Here is a 22607-nt window from a genome sequence, read left to right as displayed (position 1 = left end):
TAGTAGAGACGGGGGTTTCACCATGTTAGCCAGGATGGTCTCGATCTCCTGACCTCGTGATTCACCCGCCTCAGCCTCCCAAAGTGCTGGGACTACAGGCGTGAGCCACCGCGCCCGGCCGGGATTTTTTGGTAAGCAGCAGCGTAAAAATCACTCTCAAGGTTTGAGATTGAGATCCAGCATAACTGGTGACTTGACCTTGGGCAAGTCACTTAATTCCTTTTAGTCTCAGTGTCCCTAATTGTAAATGAAGTGAACACCACCTGGTAAAGGTATTACAGGACTGGTGTGAGGATGAGATGATACATGTGAACATATTATTAAATATGTAAACTATAAGGCAATAGTAAGCAAATGGCTAGTTACTATTCTATGTAACACAGGCCTAACCTTTCCTGCCTATGTCCTTATCTGTAAAAAGAGGACAGATTGAGATCTGAATGTCTATCCAGTCACTTATCAGCTGCGTGAACTTTGGCAAGTCATTTCCTTTCTGGGCCTGTTTCCTAAGAAGGTTATTTTTTAAGATCAAATGATATCGTGTTATGCAAATGCTGCCCAGACACATATTAAGAACTTCACAAATGATAGCTCTTATTATTCTCTAGGGAGGTAGGGTGGTAAAGAGCAAATGAAAGTAAACCTAGTTAAGAGAATTTGTATATGCACACAAAACTCTACAGATATCCAAGGTACCGTTATTTGTACTGTAAACTGCCAAAACATGCAGGAAACGAGAAATCAAATGGCGCCTCAGTGACTCGCACTAGAAAGGGGGAGAAGGCAGAGCTTCCGAGAATCAACTATTTTCCCCCTTATGGCCTCCAGCCTAGATTAGACCATTTATTCAACTTCCCAGCCCACAATATCCCTGGACATTTATTTACTGTACCTTTTTCACTGAGAGCCTTTCCACTCCCCTCCCCTTCTAGTAGTCGTGAACTTCAGACCCTCTGCTTCGACTCCCACTGCCTTAACTGTTTTTAACCAAGCTTCCCTGAATCCTCCCCTCCGCCTAAGGAGGAAGTGCAGCTAGACGCACCGCACGGCATCCTAGGAAATGTGGTCTCTCAGACTCTTTGGCTTGGGCTGCAGAGTGGGGAAGACGACGAAGGAGAGCCCAGTAAAACTACAACTACCGGCAGGCAATGCGAGTCACCATCTTTCTTTCGCCCCTTTTCCTGTTGCCGTCCTCTTCCTCCTCTCCTCTAGCGCTGAACCGCTTGGCCTCACGGTACTTGTAGTTCCTTCTGGACTCAAGATCCTAGGGCTTGATGGCCAGCACAGAGGCTGGAAGACTCTAATTCCCAGAGGGCAGAGCGGAAGCTGCGCCTGCGCACAATCAATGAGGGCGTGTATGTCTGTGTCTGAGGGAGAGAGAGCGAGAGTGAGTGAGTGTGAGTGCGGGGTGGGGTGGTGGCCGTTACGTTCGGGGCAACGGCTACGGCAGTGGAGAAGTAAGAAGAGAAAACGTCCGGCGCTTCCGCCTTCGCTTAGGAGGAGGAAGAGCTGGTAGGGAAAGGAAAGTGCTTCGCCCTGGGCCTGGACTAGACCGAGTCGGGTTGGTGGGGGTCTGGGCTATGAGCTTTTGAGGGTCGCTTGGGACGCGGAGCGAGACACGAGAGCCGGGAGCTATGTCTCAGCCGCCGCCGCCGCCGCCTCCGCTGCCGCCGCCACCTCCTCCCCCTGAGGCTCCACAGACTCCGTCGTCCCTGGCGTCGGCGTCGGCGGCTGCTTCGGGGGGGCTTTTGAAGCGGAGAGACCGGAGAATCCTTTCCGGGAGCTGCCCGGATCCGAAGTGCCAGGCGCGTCTGTTTTTCCCGGCCTCCGGTTCTGTCAGCATCGAGTGTACCGAGTGCGGCCAGCGGCACGAGCAGCAACAGCTGCTGGGGGTTGAGGAGGTGACCGACCCGGACGTAGTGCTACACAACCTGCTGCGGAACGCGCTGCTCGGGGTTACGGGGGCACCCAAGAAGAACACGGAACTGGTAAAGGTGATGGGCCTTTCCAACTATCACTGCAAATTGTTGTCGCCCATATTAGCTCGCTATGGAATGGACAAACAGACAGGCCGGGCCAAGCTTCTCCGGGACATGAACCAGGGCGAACTGTTCGATTGCGCCTTACTGGGTGACCGCGCCTTCCTCATAGAACCAGAGCATGTTAACACTGTGGGCTATGGCAAGGACCGCTCCGGAAGCCTCCTGTATTTGCATGACACTCTGGAGGACATTAAGCGGGCCAATAAAAGTCAGGAATGTCTCATTCCAGTGCATGTGGACGGGGATGGACACTGCCTGGTGCATGCTGTGTCTCGGGCTCTAGTAGGCCGAGAGCTCTTCTGGCATGCCTTAAGAGAGAATCTTAAACAGCACTTTCAGCAGCACCTGGCCCGATATCAAGCTCTGTTCCATGACTTCATTGATGCTGCTGAGTGGGAGGACATTATCAATGAGTGTGACCCTCTGTTTGTACCACCTGAGGGTGTTCCCTTGGGCCTGAGGAATATCCACATATTTGGTCTTGCCAATGTGCTACATCGTCCTATTATTCTGTTAGATTCCCTCAGTGGCATGAGAAGCTCTGGTGATTATTCAGCCACCTTTCTACCTGGGCTCATCCCTGCAGAAAAGTGCACTGGGAAAGATGGTCATTTGAACAAACCAATCTGTATTGCATGGAGCAGCTCCGGTAGAAACCATTATATCCCCTTGGTAGGCATAAAAGGGGCTGCTTTGCCCAAACTGCCCATGAATTTGCTTCCTAAAGCATGGGGTGTGCCTCAGGACCTTATTAAAAAGTACATAAAACTTGAAGAGGATGGTGGTTGTGTTATTGGAGGTGACAGAAGTTTGCAAGATAAATACTTACTTAGGCTTGTTGCTGCTATGGAAGAAGTCTTTATGGACAAACATGGTATCCATCCTAGTTTGGTTGCTGATGTCCATCAGTATTTCTACAGAAGGACTGGAGTGATAGGAGTTCAGCCTGAAGAAGTCACAGCAGCTGCTAAAAAAGCAGTAATGGATAATCGCCTTCACAAATGTTTGCTCTGTGGTGCCCTTTCTGAACTTCATGTTCCTCCAGAGTGGTTGGCTCCTGGAGGGAAATTGTATAACCTGGCAAAAAGTACTCATGGACAGCTGAGGACTGACAAAAATTATAGCTTTCCCTTGAACAATTTGGTTTGCTCATATGATTCAGTGAAAGATGTTCTGGTACCAGACTATGGAATGAGTAACCTAACAGCTTGTAATTGGTGCCATGGCACATCTGTGCGAAAGGTCAGAGGAGATGGATCTATTGTGTATTTGGATGGAGACAGAACTAATTCTAGGTCCACTGGTGGCAAATGTGGTTGTGGATTCAAACACTTTTGGGACGGTAAGGAGTATGACAATCTACCAGAAGCTTTCCCTATTACTTTAGAATGGGGTGGAAGAGTGGTCAGAGAAACAGTATATTGGTTCCAGTATGAAAGTGATTCATCTTTGAATAGTAATGTTTACGATGTTGCAATGAAACTTGTTACCAAGCACTTTCCAGGTGAATTTGGGAGTGAAATCCTAGTTCAGAAAGTTGTCCACACTATATTGCATCAGACTGCCAAAAAGAATCCCGATGATTATACTCCTGTAAATATAGATGGTGCTCACGCCCAAAGAGTTGGAGATGTTCAAGGACAAGAATCAGAGTCTCAGCTCCCAACTAAAATTATTCTTACTGGACAGAAAACAAAAACTTTGCACAAGGAGGAGTTAAACATGAGTAAAACTGAAAGAACTATTCAACAGAATATTACGGAACAGGCTTCTGTAATGCAGAAACGGAAAACAGAGAAGTTAAAACAAGAACAAAAAGGGCAACCCAGGACTGTTTCTCCCAGTACCATTCGTGATGGTCCCTCCTCTGCACCTGCTACACCTACCAAGGCTCCCTATTCACCTACAACTTCTAAGGAGAAGAAGATCCGAATCACAACTAATGATGGACGACAGTCCATGGTTACCCTTAAGTCTTCAACAACCTTTTTTGAACTTCAGGAAAGTATAGCCAGAGAATTCAGCATTCCTCCATATTTACAGTGTATTCGATACGGGTTTCCTCCTAAAGAGTTAATGCCACCACAGGCAGGAATGGAAAAGGAACCAGTTCCTTTACAGCATGGCGACAGAATTACAATAGAAATTCTAAAAAGTAAAGCTGAAGGTGGTCAGTCTGCTGCAGCACACTCAGCCCACACTGTGAAACAAGAAGATATTGCTGTTACTGGTAAACTGTCATCTAAAGAACTTCAGGAGCAAGCTGAAAAAGAAATGTACTCCTTGTGTCTTTTAGCAACATTAATGGGTAAGATGAATTTAATTCTGATGGTATATCTTAATTGTAAATATAATACACTGAGTTTTCCTGTTGTCTTTGGGGGAAAAGAAATCTGTAGCCATTGTAAGTTTTTAATTATATATTTCAGGAGAGAATTATTTTTCGTATTTTGACAGTTAATGGATAGATGTTCATAGGATTATTGAGTAACTATTAGGAAAATAGAAAGTTAATGTAGTCCCTCAATAATAGTCAACAGATTATTTAAATATATCTTATTCTTGCAATTGCTTTTTAAAAAACAGACTTGTATTTACTTAAAGCGTTTTAAGTTTTTTGGTAGGCTCTATTGATCCTGCCTACCTTGCCCCTTTTTCATTTATTTTTAATTTTTATTTTCCTGTATGTCATGTGATTTCAGCACTTCCTGTTTGATGAATTGCAGTTTCTGGTGTTTATATTCTCACCGCACTCCCATCTAGTAGTTTCTTACATTTCATTTTCTTCCTTTCCCAGTTCATCACATTTTTCTTTCTCATACACTAGGATTTGTATGTAAGTACACTAGGATTTGTATTTAAGTAATTTCACTACTCGATAAGTCTTTGCCATCAATTATAATGAACTATTATAAGTTGTAGTTCATGAGAAACATAAACAGAGATGGATGGTAATGGTGTAAAGAACTATTTGTTTTTAATCAGCATAAATTAAAGAAAAATATATTAAACAAATGTCTAATTTAAAGCTTTAGATGATTTGGGATACTGTTCAATGGTGTACTTTTTACAGTGTCTATATTTGCTTAGTCTTTGTTTTGAAATAACTTAGTATGCTTTACTAAGTCTTAAAGTATGAAGTAAAATTTAAATGTGTTAGTTACTGGAAGGGTTTTATTTTTGCTGAGATTAAAGCTTTCAATGAGAAAAGTCATCTGGGTTTTGATTCTGTTTTCTGATAGTACTATATGGCAGTGAATTGGGCCTGAATCTACCAAAATGAATACTACTCCTGGCTTATCTGGGGGAGTAGTAAATAGGGGATCTAAAAACCCTGCACAAATTTAGAACCCGGAATTGTTGATTTTAGTTTGCCAGATATAGTAATTGAATTGGGGGGTATGTCAGGAACTGTCCTACGCACTTTATATATTTCTTTTTTTTTTTTGAGACGGAGTTTTGCTCTGTCTCCAGGCTGGAGTGCAGTGGCACAATCTCGGCTCACTGCAAACTCCACCTCCTGGGTTCAAGCAATTCTCCTGCCTCAGCCTCCCAAGTAGCTGGGACTACAGACCCACGCCTCCATGCCCAGCTAATTTTTGTATTTTTAGTAGAGACGGGGTTTCAACTTGTTGGCCAGGATGGTCCTGATCTCCTGACCTTGTGATCAAGGTCACTTAAATACGAATGCTAGTGTACTTAAATACAAATCTTAGGTGGCCTGTGCCTGTAATCCCAGCTACTCTGGAGGCTGCGGCAGGAGAATTGGTTTAACCAGCGAGGCGGAGGTTGCGGTGAGCCTAGATTGCGCCACTGCACTCCAGCCTGGCGACAGAGCAAGACTCTGTCTCAATAAATAAATAAATAAATAAATAAATAAATAAAAGACCTTCAGTCTCCCAGGTCAAAAACAGGAAAGAGAAGGGTTTCCTCAATAGAAGATGGACTCTTGAGAATGTGGCTCTTATCTTTATCCTTGTATGCACAGAACCTGATAATAGTGCTCAGCGGGTAGTATGCACTCTGAAATGTTTTTTAATTGAATTAAATAGATGACATTAACACAGCTAAAGAAAGGCTGTATCTGCAGAAATGGAATGGATGGTCAGTCAGCACTGAACATTGAAAAAAGTGAAAAGCAGAATTCGGCAATGTTTATATACTGCTGTACAAAGGAAAAAGGTACATCATCTGGGGTTCATGAAAATTCTGGTAACTAGAAAGGTAATCTCTGTCGAGGGGTAGGAATATTTGATCAATCCTGACTGTGGCCTGGCTGAAACATCTCTGTCCCTTTGCCTGATTTCCATGTTCATCAGGCATCTATTCGTAACACTTATTTAGCTTCCTGATAAGTTTTGATGTACAGGTGACAGTGCAGATAAGGATGTGTTCACTTTGGAAGCTGTATTCTCCATTGTAGACTAATAAATGGACATGGGCAGGATTATGATCAGTAGTCTTAAAAATATGATCAGAGCCGGTCATGGTGGCTCATGCCTGTAATCCCAGCACTTTGGGAGGCCAAGGCGGGCAGATCACGAGGTCAGGAGTTCGAGATCATCCTGGCTAAGATGGTGAAACCCTGTTTCTACTAAAAATACAAAAAAAAAATTAGCCGGGTGTGGTGGCAGGAGCCTGTAGTCCCAGCTCGTCAGGAGGCTGAGGCAGGAGAATCTTGTGAACCCGGGAGGCAGAGGTTGCAGTGAGCCGACATCACGCCACTGCACTCCAGCCTGGATGACAGAACAAGACTGTGTCTCAAAAAAAAAAATCTAATCGGTATGATTATATATAGATTTTTGAGACAGAGTCTCACTCTGTCGCCCAGGCTGGAGTGCAGTGGCGCGATCTCAGCTCATTGCAACCTCTGCCTGGGTTCAAATGATTCTTCTGCCTCAGCCTCCTGAGTAGCTGGGATTACAGGCATGTGCCACCACACCTGGCTAATTTTTTTGTATTTTTAGTAGAGACAGGGTTTCACCGTGTTAGCCGGGATGGTCTTGATCTTCTGACCTCATGAACCGCCCACCTCTGCCTCCCAAAGTGCTGGGATTACAGGCATGAGTCACTGTGCCTGGTTGATAATATATTTCATAATGAAAATTAATCAAATATAATTCTGGTGTATAAATACTTTCTGAGTTTGGTTGGAAGTTCTTGGACCTGAATATCTGAGAGAACTAGAGTATGGACTGCAATGAGTTCACCAAGATAATGTCTTTCTGTTCTGATCCCTTCCCTCTTCATATCCAGCATTTATACCTGTATAAACCCACAAATTTCTTTAAAAGTACTTCCACTACCAACACAAAATTTGGGTGTAAAAGAGAGCATTGTGTTAATTTTGTAGTGGTATCACTTGAGATACTTTCTGCTTTAAATTGAAGTATTAAGTGCATAGCCTGTATTATATTAGTCCCTTATAAATCTTAGTTTTCTTCCTTTAGTTCTCTTATAACTGTATTTGAATTATGTAGATTTTTTTTTTGAGACGGAGTCTTGCAGTGTCGCCAGGCTGGGGTGCAGTGGTATGATCTCGGCTCACTGCAACCTCCGCCTCCGGCTCACTGAACCGCCTCATGAGGTTCAAGCAATTCTCGTGCCTCAGCCTCCCAAGTAGCTGGGATTACAAGCACGTGCCACCACACCCAGCTAATTTTTGTATTTTTAGTAGAGATATAGTTTCTCCATGTTGGTCAGGCTGGTCTTGAACTCCCGACCTCAGGTGATCTGCCCTCCTCGGCCTTCCAAAGTGCTGGGATTACAGGCATGAGCCACTGCGCCTAGCCGAAGATATTCTTAATTTAAAAAAAAGATGTTTCTACAAAATTCAGTTTGGGGGTAAATACTAACCATATGTAAAGAGTACTGGGCAACTGTTGATGTTTAGGTTGGAGAGGGCTAGAAAATGACAGAGCTTGTTGAGAAGATTACAGATTTCAAAGTGCAGAAATTACTTTGTGAATTACCAAAAGTGAGCTAAGCTATGTTATGTTTAGAATATAGCTCATCAGACTTTATGCTGTTCAAATAGCTGGTTCTTTCTAGTTAAAGTTTAGGCTTAAATACCACCACCTTGTAAGAGAAGATAAGGGTTTGAGAAACCTTTGCTGACCATTCTAAGTAGGTTCCCTCTATCAGTGTACCCTGTTGATATCCCTCATGGCATCTATCACAATTTTTAATAATCTTATTTGTTGGTTTAATTATTTGTTTGCCTCCCCCACTATATTATAAAGCCCATCAAGACAGAGACTGTACCCTATTTTCTTCACCAATCAATACCTTATTTCCTAGTTCAGGGCCTGGCACATAGTAGGTACCAAGTAAATGCTTGTTGGATTAAGGAATGCAATTATTTCAGCAAAATCAGTGTATACTGTGAACTTGTATGTATGTTGAGTGTACGAAGATAAATGAAAGTCAGTGCTTGCCCTCCATTAACTTCCCTTCAGGCTTTCAGCTGAAGGAGTTCCATACTTTTTAGCTTTCATGAGCAGATATCCAGCTTTATTTTCTAAATACATAAAAATTATAAAATCCCCAAATAGGACCAACATAGCATTTTATAACTTCTCATTTGATTAAGAATCAAATATATACATGGGGATTGTATATTTTCTTTCTTTTTTTTTTTCTGGAGACAGATTGTCGCCCAGCCTGGAGTGCAGTGGTGTGACCCCAGCTCACTGCAACCTCTGCTTCCTGGGTCCAAGTGATTCTCAACCTCTCAAGTAGCTGGGACTACAGGTGCGCACCACCACGCCCAGCTAATTTTTTGTATTTTTAGTAGAGATGGGGTTTCGCCACGTTGCCCATGCTGGTCTCGAACTCCTGAGCTCAGACAATCCACCGCCTCGACTTCCCGAAGTGCTAGGATTACAGGCGTGAGCCACTGCACCCGGCCTGTATGTTTTCACTAAATAGGCTGACTGCATGATAGCCAGGGACATGAGCTTTTTTCTTTCATTTTTAAGTAGAATATCCATTGACTAGATCATCTATTACTTATATTAATAAAACAATAAGTAGGTGTATTAGTCTTTGGCTTAGTACAAGTCATTCATGGAACCTAGTAACTTTGAATCTTAGGAAGTATAAAATGGAATAACGATATTTTACCCATACTATTTCACATTTTTAATCTCTTTTATCCAGACCACGAGGTAATTGAACTTAGTTTTTTGCAGACAGTCATCTTCATTATTTATATAATACTTAAAAGACTAACTCTGGCTTTGCAAAATATGTCGTTCAAATTTCTTGTAGACCTGGTGCGGTTGCAGTGAGCCAAGATTGCGCCACTGCACTCCAGTCTGGGCAACAGAGCAACACTCTTTCCAAAAAAAAAAAAAATTTCTTGTAGATCAGTTATTTGTGGGTTTTCTTTCATGGTAGATAGGATAGGTGGTATATTATCCACCATAAATATCTGGGCTAATTTATTTTTTCTTAGTGTTATATTTCATTAAGTTTCTAGTTTTGTTTGGTTTTTTGTTTTCCTAGAGGTAAGGACAGATTTAGGTGAAGAACAGAATTTGTCAGTTTGGAGTTACTTAAATGAAATTAGGCTACGTGATACTTCCTTGCTTTACTACAAAGTGTTACCAACCTTTCAGGAGTTGAGAAACTTGTTTCATTTTGATATACTTTCTCTGTTCCTGAAAAAATTGTGTGGCTTTTTAACATATATATATTTAAAATACACAATATTTTGTAATTTCATAATACCTCTTGATGTTGTAAATGCCTTAGAATTTTCCAGAATCGGCCGGGCGCAGTGGCTCACGCATTTAATCCCAGCATTTTGGGAGGCTGAGGCAGGTGGATCATGAGGTCAGGAGTTTGAGACCAGGCTGGCCAAGATGGTGAAACCCTGTCTCTACTAAAAATACAAAAATTAGCCGGGCATGATGGCGCTTGCCTGTAATCCCAGCTACTCAGGAGGTTGAGGCAGGAGAATCACTTGAACCCGGGAGGCAGAGGTTGCAGTGAGCCAAGATTGGGCCACTGCACTCCAGCCTGGTGACAGTGAGACTCTGTCAAAAAAAAAAAAAAAGAATTTTCCAGAATCACGCTTGGGACTGAGACACTTATTTTTTAGGCGACAACTGAATATTATTATTGCACCTTTTTTTTTTCAAATGTTGGGTAAAGGGCAGTTTCAAATCTAGATAGTACTTATGTGTATTCTTCTTTTTATTTTTTCTGAGATGGAGCCTTGCTCTGTTGCTCAGGCTGGAGTGCAGTGGTGCAATCTCAGCTCACTGCAACCTCTGCCTCCCAGGTTCAAGTGATTCTCCTGCCTCAGCCTCCTGAGTAGCTGGAATTACAGGTGCCTGCCACCACACCTGGCTAATTTTTGTATTTTTAGTAGAGACAGGGTTTCACCATGTTGGCCAGGCTGGTCTCGAACTCCTGACCTCGTGATCCGCCCACCTGGGCCTCCCAAAGTGCTGGGATTACAGGCGTGAGCCACCGTGTCTGGCTGTATATTATTATTCTTTCTATGCCTTCTGATAGCCCTTCTGTTGATTTATATGTAGCATACTTGTAATGGGAGAGCAGTTATAAAGTTGAATAAAAAATAATGCATAGGTGTATCTTAAGATAAATGTATATATTGTAAATGGTGATTTTATATAATTATACTTTGAAAATTAAGTCAAATATTGATGTTATTCCTTTCTAGATAGAAAAGGAAATCTAGATAATAATAGATTGATTCTGTTCCTACTACTTTGATCACTTTTATTTTTAATATTTTTTCAATTACAATATAATTTTTAAAATTCAAATAATTCAAGTACATATAAAATATGGTAGTTCTTAACATTTGTACTCCCCAGATAAAATCATTATTAATAAATTGAGATGTGTCCTTTCAGACTCTGTACGCATTTAAACACTATTGAGTTTGTTTGCATGTCTGTGTATGATAAAAATATTCATTAATGCTGCTGGTGACACTAAAGTTGTGTGACTGTATACCGTTAAGGGGACTGAATTTCAGGCAAGAAACAGATATGCCTTTTTTATAAACCATTTTGACTATCAATAGGGTAGATAAACTTTTAAACGTGAGGATTACGTCAGGAAGGGCAGAGATGCCAACAATTCTTTCAGCAAATGAATACCTTTACCTTTGGAAATCTCTCTAGTTGAAACAGTCCTGTGTTCCTACTTTATATTTGGAACCATTTATTCAAATTATTAAAAAATTTTGAATTGTTTCTTTAAATTTTAAATTTAAATAAACAAGTACTTCATTTTATGGTCATAAATACTTGAGTTCAGAGTTCATTTTGGGTGTTTCTTTTGGGGCTTTAAAAATACATTTTGGCTGGACATGGTGGCTCACACTTGTAATCCCAGCACTTTGGGAGGCCAAGATGGACAGATTGTCTGAGATCAGGAGTTTGAGACTAGCCTGGCCAACATGGAGAAACCCTGTCTCTACTAAAAATACAAAATTAGCCGGGAGTGGTGGTGCACGCCTGTAATCCCAGCTACTCGGGAGGCTGAGGCACGAGAATTGCTTGAACCCAGAGAGCAGAGGTTTCAGTGAACAGAGATCCTGCCACTGCGCTTCAGCCTGGGAGACAGAGCAAGATTCTTTCTCAAAAATTAAATAGGCTGGGTGCAGTGGGTCAAGCCTGTAATCCCAGCACTTTGGGAGGCCGAGGCGGGGGGCGGATCGCCTGAGCTCAGGAGTTCAAGACCAGTCTGGCCAACATGGTGAAACCCTGTATCTACTAAAAATACAGAAGTTAGCTGGGCATGGTGGTTTGCGCCTGTAGTCCCAGCTACCCAGGAGGCTGAGGCAGGAGAATTGCTGGAACCTGGAAGATAGAGGCTGCAGTGAGCTAAGATCATGCCACTGCACTCCAGCCTGGGTGACAGAGGAAGACTCTGTCTCAAAAATAAATAAATAAATGAATAAATAAATAAAACAAAAATATATTTCATATAGGCATTAGATTTTTAAATTTACTGCTTTGCCCCATAAATTGCAAAGTAAAAAATTCAAATTGCCTTTTTAAATATTTAAAGTTAGAAGGCTAGGCACAGTAGCTCACACCTATAATCCCAGCACTTTGGGAGACCAAGGCAGGAGGATGGCCTGAGACCAGGCATTCAAGACTAGCTTGGGCAACACAGGGAGACCCTGTCTCTCCAAAAAATAAATAAACTTAGCGGCTGTGGTGGCACACGCCTGTAGTCCTAGCTACTCAGGAAGCTGAGGTGAGAGGGTTGCTTGAGCTCAGGAGATCAAGGCTGCAGTGAACCATGATTGAGCCACTGCTTTCCAGCCTGGGTGACAGAGCGAGACCCTATCTCAAAAATAAATAAATACCTAAAATTTAAAAATTAGAATGATGACCTCTTAAACTTTTTTTGATGATGACTTTAAACTTTTAATTCCATAATTTTATTAGAAAAAAATTAGAAAAATACATTTTTAAAAATGTATTTTAACATAAACAATTAAAAGTTATTCACATCAAACAGGAAAAAAATTGGATAAACCAAAAGAAAAAGCGTTCATAATACCACTGCCATATATAGCTACTGTTTCAGGTAGAAGATTGAAGGTTATGAAGGGGAAAGATTTGTGGAAGCAAGGTAATTAACAGAGGTTATCTGTAGTGCTCGCAGTAGTGTAGATTTTTTTTCTACATTTATATATACACAGTACATTGGATAGAAGTATTTTTACTTTTGTAGTATGAAGAAACAGTTGGATTATAAAGTAAAAATAATTGGAGACTAACAAAAATATAAATTAACATATTTGTTAGAGGCTTTTCCAAACTGTTCCTATTCTCTAAAAGTTTGCTTTCGAATAAAATGGTAGAAAAACTGTTTCCCTTTGTTTTTGCTATTATTTTGTTTTATTAGATTCTTGAAGAGAAAACAAGATTCAGGGAAAAGTCAGTAGCATATAATCATTAGTTGTATTTTATATATGTAACATTGAATGGTAATCATTATGCTGCTTTGATTAAGTTTATTCTGGATTGCTTTCAGGCACTGTTTAAAAGGAAAAAACCTCATTTATAATATTCACTCCACCAAGGGTGTCTAAGGTAGAGAATACAGTTATGGGTTCTTAGCTTTTGTTTCTGGTTGGGCCAGTAGAGCCCTTTCCTCATCACTCTTTTCTGCTTATCACTAGAGACAGAAATTAAAACCGTAGCTTCAGGCTGCTAAAAGCCTAAAACAAAACAAAACACGACAACAACAAAATAAGGCTGGTTGGACAAGCTTGCATCTATACATTCATTCAACCAATACTAAGAGTGCTGCCATCTGTTCAGCACTGTGCCAGGCCCTGGGGATAAAAAGTCAGATAGGCCACTGACCTTTCCCTGAATCTGAAAAGTATAAAAGGGAAACTTAGTCTAGAAGGTAAAACAGAAAAGTTAATTAACCTGAAGTGTGATAAGGGCTGTGGTATTCATATACGTAGGAGCATCAAATAAGGGTACCTACCTAACTAACACTCCAAAGAATCCTAAAGGAAGTGATACGTAGATTGAGTTTTAAATGATACGTAACAATTATTGGCCTTTAGGGAACAGGAACAGTTGTGTGGTGGTATAACATTGTAAAAATAAAGGTATGGTATGATGTCAGATGGGAAAGGCAAGGACCAACTCTTAGAGTGCCTTGTATGCCATGGAAAAGGAACTTGGACTTTGCCATATGGCGTTGGGGAACCATTACAGGTTTAACTCTGAATGCTGTATAGAGGAGGGATTTATGGGGGATAAGACTCAAGGGAAACCAGCTGTGAGGAAGTGGCAGTAATCCAGGCATTGAACCTGGGCGTTAGGAGGGTTGGAGAGAAAAGCAGTGGAGAGCCATAGGAGAGTGGTGCAGGACTTGTGCAAAGTGTCAAAACCCTGCTTCCTGATCTCTAATCCTTTTCCTCATTTTTGTTACCAACAAACATGACCTTCAGTGGACATATTTGTTTACCAAAAGAGATTACCTATTTTTTTCTCCAACCAGTGTTGATGCCATGAATTTCTATTAAGAAAAGACTGGATAGTTCTTTCAAATTTGCCGAAACACAACTTGACCTTTTTTTGTGTGTGTGTCTTGCTCTGTCAGCCAGGCTGGAGTGCTGTGGCACGACCTCGGCTCACTGCAACCTCCGTTTCCTGGGCTCAAGCAGTTCTCCTGCCTCAGCCTCCAGAGTAGCTAGGATAACAGGCATGTGCCACCACACCTGGCTAATTTTTGTATTTTTAGTAGAGATGGAGTTTCACCATGTTGGCCAGGCTGGTCTTGACTCCTGACCTCAGGTAATCCGCCTGCCTCGGCCTCCCAAAGTGCTGGGATTACAGGCGTGAGCCCAGCCAATTTGACCTTCAGTAGAGCTTTAATGTCAATGGAAAGGAGGGTATAAGCTTTGGATCGATATACAGGATTCAAATCCTGGCTCTCCCACTTACTAGCTGTGTGATCTTGGAAGAGTTATTTAAGCTCTCTGAGCTTGTTTCCTTGTCCATAGAGCTTAGTTGTGATGAGTTAATGAAACTATGTGAAGAGCCTGCTCAGAGCTTGGTAGATAATAGAGGCTTACATGGTATTTCCCTTAAAGCAATAGAACAGTGGGGCCATATTGCTTTGAAGGGGGTAAAAATTTGTTCTTGGAGGAGGAAGGGTGAAAAAATCTTATGATTAATATATAAAACTAAGATGTATATACAGTACATAAGCAGATATAAGGTATATCTGTGTAATTCAAATATCATGAGGGCATGGGGAGGACTAGGAAGATAATGCCTGTTAAGGCTCCTTAGGAGATAATGAAAACAAGGTTGACAAACACTGCAGTAGAGTAAGTGATTTGCCTGTTTAAATTAGGAATAACTAGGTATGTAAAGTACTAAGAGATGTGATTTTTCTTATTAATCAGTTGGTCAGTTCTGAGGAGTTCACCGTTTTGGCACCTATTCAGATTCTTGTGGTTTTTGTTTGTTTGGACTAGTCAAGTGCAGGTAGTGAGAAGGGGGGAAATGGTAGAATAAGCAGTTCTAACTGTAACTGAACAGTCAGTTGAGATAACTCACTACCTTTAGACCAGCCTTGTTTGGATTCTTATCAAAAAAATTTAATACCGCTGTATCTTTTTTTGATATGTCTTCCAAATAAATGCTATACTAGAATATTTTAGAAAATATTGAGTACATTTAGGACAACATTGACAATAACGAAATGAAAGGTTATCATCATAGAAATAATTTATCCAAGTGAGGTTTAATAGTAAGCTCAGCAATCAGAGCCACCACTAGTGGTTATTAATATTTATTTGTGGACTCTTATTAATATTAAACTTCTGTGTGTCCACCCTTAAATATAGCTATTCTAGTAGTACTGCATCATTAATAAGTGTTTATAAGTAAATGTTTTGATTAACTGAAACTTTAATTGTCAAGTCTTCTAAAACTTGTCTACTTTAAGCTGGTATAGTGAAGGTAAGTTTAGCCAACTGCCACATAAAGTCATACCCTGTTTATGAATGTGAGGCGGGATTAGAACTCTGAGATGTTGTAAGTACATAGTGATTAATTAGCACTGTCAGTCACAACTATTCAGAGCTCAGGTCCAACAATATAATCTTCATGTAGGGAAGACAAAAGTTAATTTTTTGTGTTAAAATTAAAAACTTCCTGATTATAAAAGTAGTACATATACATTAGGAGATTAGAATGTAAACTATAAAGAAGCAAATAAAAACAGCCATAGTAACTGTTATGTTCCTGCCATTCTTTATTGATTTCTTCAACAGTGATGATCATTCTTTACTTTTTATTTGAAATTTCTTACTGAAATAAGTACTGAAATAGCCCCTTCTGTTTATTTCTTGGTTTTAATATAAATATAAAATTTGTATTTTCAATTTTGTATTTTACTTTCAAAATATCTTTTTTTTTTTTTTTTTGAGATAGAGTTTTGCTCTTGTAGCACAGGCTAGAGTGCAATGGCACAATCTTGGCTCACTGCAACCTCCGCCTTCTGGGTTCAAGCTATTCTCCTGCCTCAGCCTCCCAAGTAGCTGGAACTACAGGTGCGCGCCACCACGTTCAGCTAATTTTTGTATTTTTAGTAGAGACAGGGTTTCACCATGTTGGTCAGGCTGGTCTCAAACTCCTGACCTCTGGTGATCTGCCTGCCTGGGCCTCCCAAAGTGCTGGGATTACAGGTGTGAGTGAGCCACTATGCCTGGCCCAAAAATATCTTTCAATAATCTTATCTGTTCTAGTACAGAGTTTACAGACTAGTTTCCTTTGAGCTGGATTGAGTCTTCAAATATATTTTGTTCATCATAATATTGACTATCTTGACTCGTGGTTTTGTTTTTTCTTTTTTTGAAACAGGATCTCACTTTGTCACGCAGGGTAGAGTGCAGTGATGCAAACACTGCTCCCTGCAGCCTTCACCTCCCGTGTACAAGGGGTTCCCCCCAGCCACTCCACTGCTTCAGCTCTCTAAGTAGCTGGGATGACAGGCACGTGCCACCACGTCCAGCTATTTTTTATTTTTATTTTTTTGTAGAGATAGAGTTTCGCCATGTTGCCAAAGCTGGTATCAGAACTCCTGAACACAAGCTATCCACAGACCCCCAAAGTACTGGGGTTACAGGCATGAGCCACCATGTTTGTTGACTCATGCAGTTTTAAAGATGCTTTTTAATTAGTTCCTACATTTTAAAATTGGGAGAATTCATATTAAAAACTTGAATTTTGGGTTCTCTTGAAAAGCCACGTGGTCTTGAGACACTAGGCGTGCACTCTTCCTGACAGCACTTGGCAGTGGCTGGCACATTTAGATAGGCCATGCATTTTCTAGTATGCCACAATCTGTCACTCAGTATCATCTCTCTATGGTGTGTCAGGCTGTTTCACTCATTTAGGAGCTCTGCCTTGATGTTTATTCTAGGCTAATCCTTACTAAAGCAGCCCTGGATGGAACTCTTTTGCTTGTTGCTAATACTGTATCTCTTTTTGTCTTACAGGAGAAGATGTATGGTCTTATGCAAAGGGACTTCCTCACATGTTTCAGCAGGGTGGTGTATTCTACAGTATTATGAAGAAAACCATGGGTATAGTTAATTTGATTTTATTCTTAAATAATAGCTCTACTGAAGCTATTTTAAGATTAAGAAAGTTCATATAGTTTTCTACTAAAATATTTTCAAAGTTAATTTTAGGTTTATATTCTTTAGCAGTTTGCCTACTTAAAATGGATTATTACCCTGATATGGTCAGCTATGTTTTCTGCTAGTATTACTAAAAATCTATCACTTTGTTGCTATTCTTTTCTCACTTAAATTATGTGTATGGGTGTATGATTCATTTTTTTTTTTTTTTTTGAGACGGAATTTCGTTCTTGTTGCCCAGGCTGGAGTGCAATGGCACGATCTCGGCTCACTGCAACCTCTGCCTCCTGGGTTCAAGTGATTCTCCTGCCTCAGCTTCCCGAGTAGCTGGGATTATAGGCACGTGCTACCACGCCCAGCTAATTTTGTATTTTTAGTAGAGATGGGGGTTTCTCCATGTTGATTAGGCTGGTCTTGAACCCCCGACCTCAGGTGATCTGCCTGCCTTGGCCTCCCAAAATGTTGGGATTGCAGGCGTGAGCCACTGGGCCCGGCCATGTTTATGATTCTTTTTTTTTTTCTTTTGAGACGGAGTCTTGCTCTTGTCCCCCAGACTGGAGTGTGATGGCGCGATCTTGGCTCACTGCAACCTCTGCCTCTGGGTTCAAGCAATTCTCCTGCCTTAGCCTTCCGAGTAGCTGGGATTACAGGCACCTGCCACCACGCCTGGCTAATTTTTTGTGTTTTTTTAGTAGAGACAGGGTTTCACTATGTTGGCTAGGCTGGTCTCGAACTCCTGACCTCAGGTGATCTGCCCGCCTCGGCCTCCCAAAATGTTGGGATTACAGGCGTAAGCCACCATGCCCAGCCATGTGTATGATTCCTAACAACTAAAGACAAATTGTGAAATCAGAAGCAGATTTGTTTATAATGCTAGTATTCCAGAACCAGATAATATTTGTGTTGTTGTTGTTAGGTTTGGCCATATTTAGCATATATCTTATTGCTTTCTAAGTTCTAGGATACAGCTCATTATACATTTAGCTTCTTTCACATTGTGCATACATTGTTTGTAAAGATAGACTTGTGTACAAGTGTATGTCTGTATCTTCAGAGTGGTCTTAAGAGAGAGGTTGCCAGGCCATGTGTTTGGACTTCACACATTTTTTTCAAAGATTTTATGTTAATGCTTTCGGCCCCAGGCTTACCGTTCTGGCTTATCTATTTCACCTACCTGGCCACTGTAGACATTAATTGCGTAATCTGTTGTTTTCATCTCTTCCTCATACACTTTTTTTTCCTTCCAACTTGGTTGTTGTAGAAATATTCAAACATATACAAAAGTAGCAAGAATAATGTAATGAACCCCCATTTACCTACTACCCAGCCTCAATAATGATTAGTACATCTCTGTCCCCTTTTTAATTGGACTATTTTAAAGTAAATCTCAGATATACTATAATTTCATCTGTAAGTACATTGGTACGTATTTCCTTTTTTTCCTTCTCATTTTCTCCTTTGAACTTCAATATGTATTTCTAAAGATAAGGACTCTTTAAAAAAAAAAGCCATTATTACAACCTAAAAAAAGAACAGTATTTTTTTATGTCACCAAATATCCAGTCATTGTTTGAATTTTCTTGATAATTAATGTTGATAATTTTCTAAAAAATGTTTTCCTCTCTTGGGTTTTCTTCAATCAGAGACCAAAAAATGCCTTGTTTTTTTCTTTTAAGACAGGATTATTGAGGCATAATTTATAAACAGTAAAATTCACTCTTTTCAGACTTACAAGTATACGAATTTTGTATACTGTATATGAATTTTGACAAACATATATAGTCATGTAACCAACACCACCACTGTAATCAAGATATAGAATATTTCCATCACTCCAAAAAGTTTTCTTGTGCCTCTTTGTAGTCAGCTCTCCTCAATCCCAGGCCCTGACAACCATTGATTTGATTCTGCCCCTATATGTTTGCCTTTTTCATATTACCATGTGAATGGAATCCTATAGTGTGACCTTTTGTGTCTGGCATCTTTAATTTAGCACAGGAATTGGCAAACTGTGGCCTGTGGGGCCATCTCAAGTCTGCTGCCTGTTTTTTTGTTTTAGAGACAGGGTCTCACTCTATCTCCTGGGCTGGAGTGCTGTGGCGCAGTTATAGCTCACTGCAGCCTTGACCTGGGCTTAGGTGATCCTCCCAGCTCAGCCTCCCAAGTAGCTGGGACCACAGTCATGTGCCACCATGCCCAGCTAATTTTTTGTATTTTTAGTTGAGATGGGGTTTCGACATGTTGCCCAGGCTGGTCTTGAACTCTTGAGCTCAAGCAATCCTCTCGCCTTGACCTCCCAAAGTGCTAGGATTACAAGCGACAGATTACAAGCATGAGCCACTGCACCCAGACTGCTGCCTGTTTATATAATTTATTATTATTATTATTATTATTAGTTTTGAGACAGAGTCTTGCTGTGTTGCCCAGGCTGGAGTGCAGTGATATGATCGTGACTCACTGCAGCCTCCAGCATCAATCCTCTGGGCTCAAGTGATCCTCATCCTTCACCCTACTGAGTAGCTGGGACTACAGGCATAAGCCACCATGCCCGACTAATTTTTGTTACATTTTTTGTAGAGACAAGGTCTCACTATGTTGCCTAGGCTTGTCTCGAATTCCTGAACTCAGGTGATCTTCCTGCATCGTCCTCCCAAAGTGTGCGGATTACAGGCGTGAGCCACTGTGCCTGGCTGAATACTTAAAAGTTTTACTGGGGCTGAGCACAGTGGCTCACGCCTGTAATTCCAGCACTTTGGGAGGCCGAGTTGGGCAGATCACTTGAGGCTAGGAGTGTGAGACCAGCCTGGCCAACATGGTAAAACCTCATCTCTTCAAAAAATACAAAAAAATTAGCCGGGTGTGGTGGTGCACGACTATAGTCCCAGCTACTTGGGAGGCTGAGACCTGAGAATTGCTTGAACCCAGGAGGTGGAGGTTGTAGTGAGCCAAGATCATGCCACTGCACTCCAGCCTGGGTGACAGAGTGAGACTCAGATAGATAGATAGATAGATAGATAAGATACATAGATGATAGATTGGATAGATTAGATCAGATAGATGATAGATTAGATAGGTAGATGGACGGATGGATGATAGATTAGATAGATTAGATAAATGATCAATTAGATAGATAAGATTAGATAGATAGATAGACAGTTTTATTGGAGCACAGCCACACTCATATTTACATGTTGTCTATGGCTGCTTTCACATTACAGTGGCAGAGTTGAATACTTGTGAAAGAAACCATATGGTGCACAAATGTTGCCCTATACAGAAAAAATGTGCCTATTTATGTTTTAATATGCTTTTGAGATCTGTCTTGTTGCATGTATTAGTTTATTCCTTTGTTTTTTAAAAACACTTTGAATAACTAGAGTTTATTCCTTTTTATTGCTGAGTAGTATTCCATGATATAGATGTGTCACATTTTAAAAGACCTGTAACCGGCCGGGTACTGTGGCTCACACCTGTAATCCCAACACTTTGGGAAGCCAAGGTGAGCAGATTGCCTGAGCTCAGGAGTTCAAGACCAGACTGGGCAACATGATGAAACCCCATCCCTACTAAAAATATAAAAAATAGTTGGGCATGGTGATGTGTGCATGTGGTCCCAGCTACTCAGGAGGCTGAAGTGGGAGAATCAATTGTGTTTTCTTCTAGGAGTTTATAGTTTAAGGTTTTATATTTAGGTTTATGATCCATTTCAAGTTGATTTTTTAATATGTTGCAGGTTATGAGTTAAGGTTCATTTTTTAATGTATGGATGACCAGTTGTTCCAGCACCATTTGTTGAAAAGGCTTTATGTTATCCATTGAATTATTTTGGTATATTTGTCAAAAATCAGTTGACCACGAGTCATACACCTGAAAAGGATGAATTATGTGATATACAAAATATACCTCAGTGAAGTTACTTTTTCTTAACTTAACTGACTATATGTGTGGTTCTATTAGTATTTGTAGAATTTCTTTTCTGTTTTGTTGATCTATATGTCTCTCCTTTCTCCAGTACAGTAATAATCCTAATTATTGTATCTTATAGTTATTCTTGAAATCAGTGTGAGTCCTCCATCTTTTTTTCTTTTTCAGAATTGTTTTGGGTGTTCTGAGTCCTTTGTTTATCCATATAAATTTTATTACTTTTGTTTATTTATTTACTTACTTATGTTTTTGAGATGGAGTCTTACTCTGTCGCCCAGGCTGGAGTGCAGTGTCGCAGTCTTGGCTCACTGCAACCTCTGCCTCCCAGATTCAAGCCATTCTCCTGCCTCAGCCTCCCAAGTAGCTGGGATTACAGGCGCCTGCCACTGCGCCTGGCTAATTTTTGTAGTTTTAGTAGAGACGGGGTTTCACCATCTCGACTAGACTGGTCTTGAACTCCTGACCTCGTGATCCATCCACCTCGGCCTCCCAAAGTGCTGGGATTACAGGCGTGAGCCACCATGCCTGGCCTATTTATTTATTTAATTTACTTATTTATTTATTTTTGAGACAGAGTCTCGCTCTGTTGCCTAGGCTGGAGTGCAGTGGTGCAATATTGGCTCACTGCAACCTCTGCCTCCTGGGTTCAAGTGATTCTCCTGTCTCAACTTCCCGAGTAGCTGGGATTACAGGTGCACACCAGCACACCTGGCTAATTTTTTGTGTTTTTAGTAGAGACGGGATTTCACCATGTTGCCCAGGCTGGTCTCGAACTTCTGTATTTATTTATTTTTTTGAGATGGAGTCTCACTCCGTCACCCAGGTTGGATGGAGTGCAGTGGCACGATCTCGGGTCACTGCAACCTCCATCTCCTGGATTCAAGCAATTCTTTCCTGCCTCAGCTTCCTGAGTAGCTGGGATTACAGGCATATGCCACCACACCTGGCCGATTTTTGTAATTTTCGTAGAGACAAGGTTTCACTATGTTGGTCAGGCTGATCTCAAACTCCTGACCTCAAGTGATCTGCCTTCCTCAGCCTTCCAGAGTATTGGGATTACAGGCGTGAGCCACTGCGCCTGGCCTATCCATATAAATTTTAGAATCAGCTTGATTTCTTCAAAAAGAGTCTGCGGGATTTTTATTGTGATTGCATTGAATATACAGGCTGTGCCTGATTTAGGACTTTTTGACTTTATGATGAGTTTATCAGGGTATTAAATGGATTTTGGGCCAGGCACAGTGGCCTGTTACCCCAGCACTTTGGGAGGCCGAGGCAAGCGGATCACTTGAGGTCAAGAGTTTGAGACCAGCCTGGCCAACATTGTGAAACCCCGTCTCTACTAAAAATACAAAAATTAGCCAGGTGCGGTGGCATGCGCCTGTAATCCCAGCTATTTGGGAGGCTGAGGCAGGAGAATCCCTTGAACCCAGGAGGCGGAGGTTGCAGTGAGCCGAGATCAC

General features: G+C 41.1%; 1 protein-coding gene across 1 annotated transcript in view; it reads left to right on the top strand.

Annotated features, from left to right (window-relative positions):
• Positions 1-1269: 1269 nt before the first annotated feature.
• The window catches only part of VCPIP1 (valosin containing protein interacting protein 1), a 40902-nt gene continuing 19564 nt past the window's right edge, over positions 1270-22607 (top strand). Inside the window, exons 1-2 of the mRNA XM_054497545.2 lie at positions 1270-4350; positions 17077-17163. Of these exons, the coding sequence (XP_054353520.1) occupies positions 1635-4350; positions 17077-17163 (2803 nt within the window). The 5' untranslated portion in view covers positions 1270-1634. The remainder of the gene's footprint in view (positions 4351-17076; positions 17164-22607) is intronic.

This window comes from Pongo pygmaeus, chromosome 7 (genome assembly GCF_028885625.2).
Source record: "Pongo pygmaeus isolate AG05252 chromosome 7, NHGRI_mPonPyg2-v2.0_pri, whole genome shotgun sequence".
NCBI lineage: Eukaryota > Metazoa > Chordata > Mammalia > Primates > Hominidae > Pongo > Pongo pygmaeus.
Note: the sequence above shows the minus strand (reverse complement) of the source record. Positions and strands in the feature narration are given on the sequence as shown.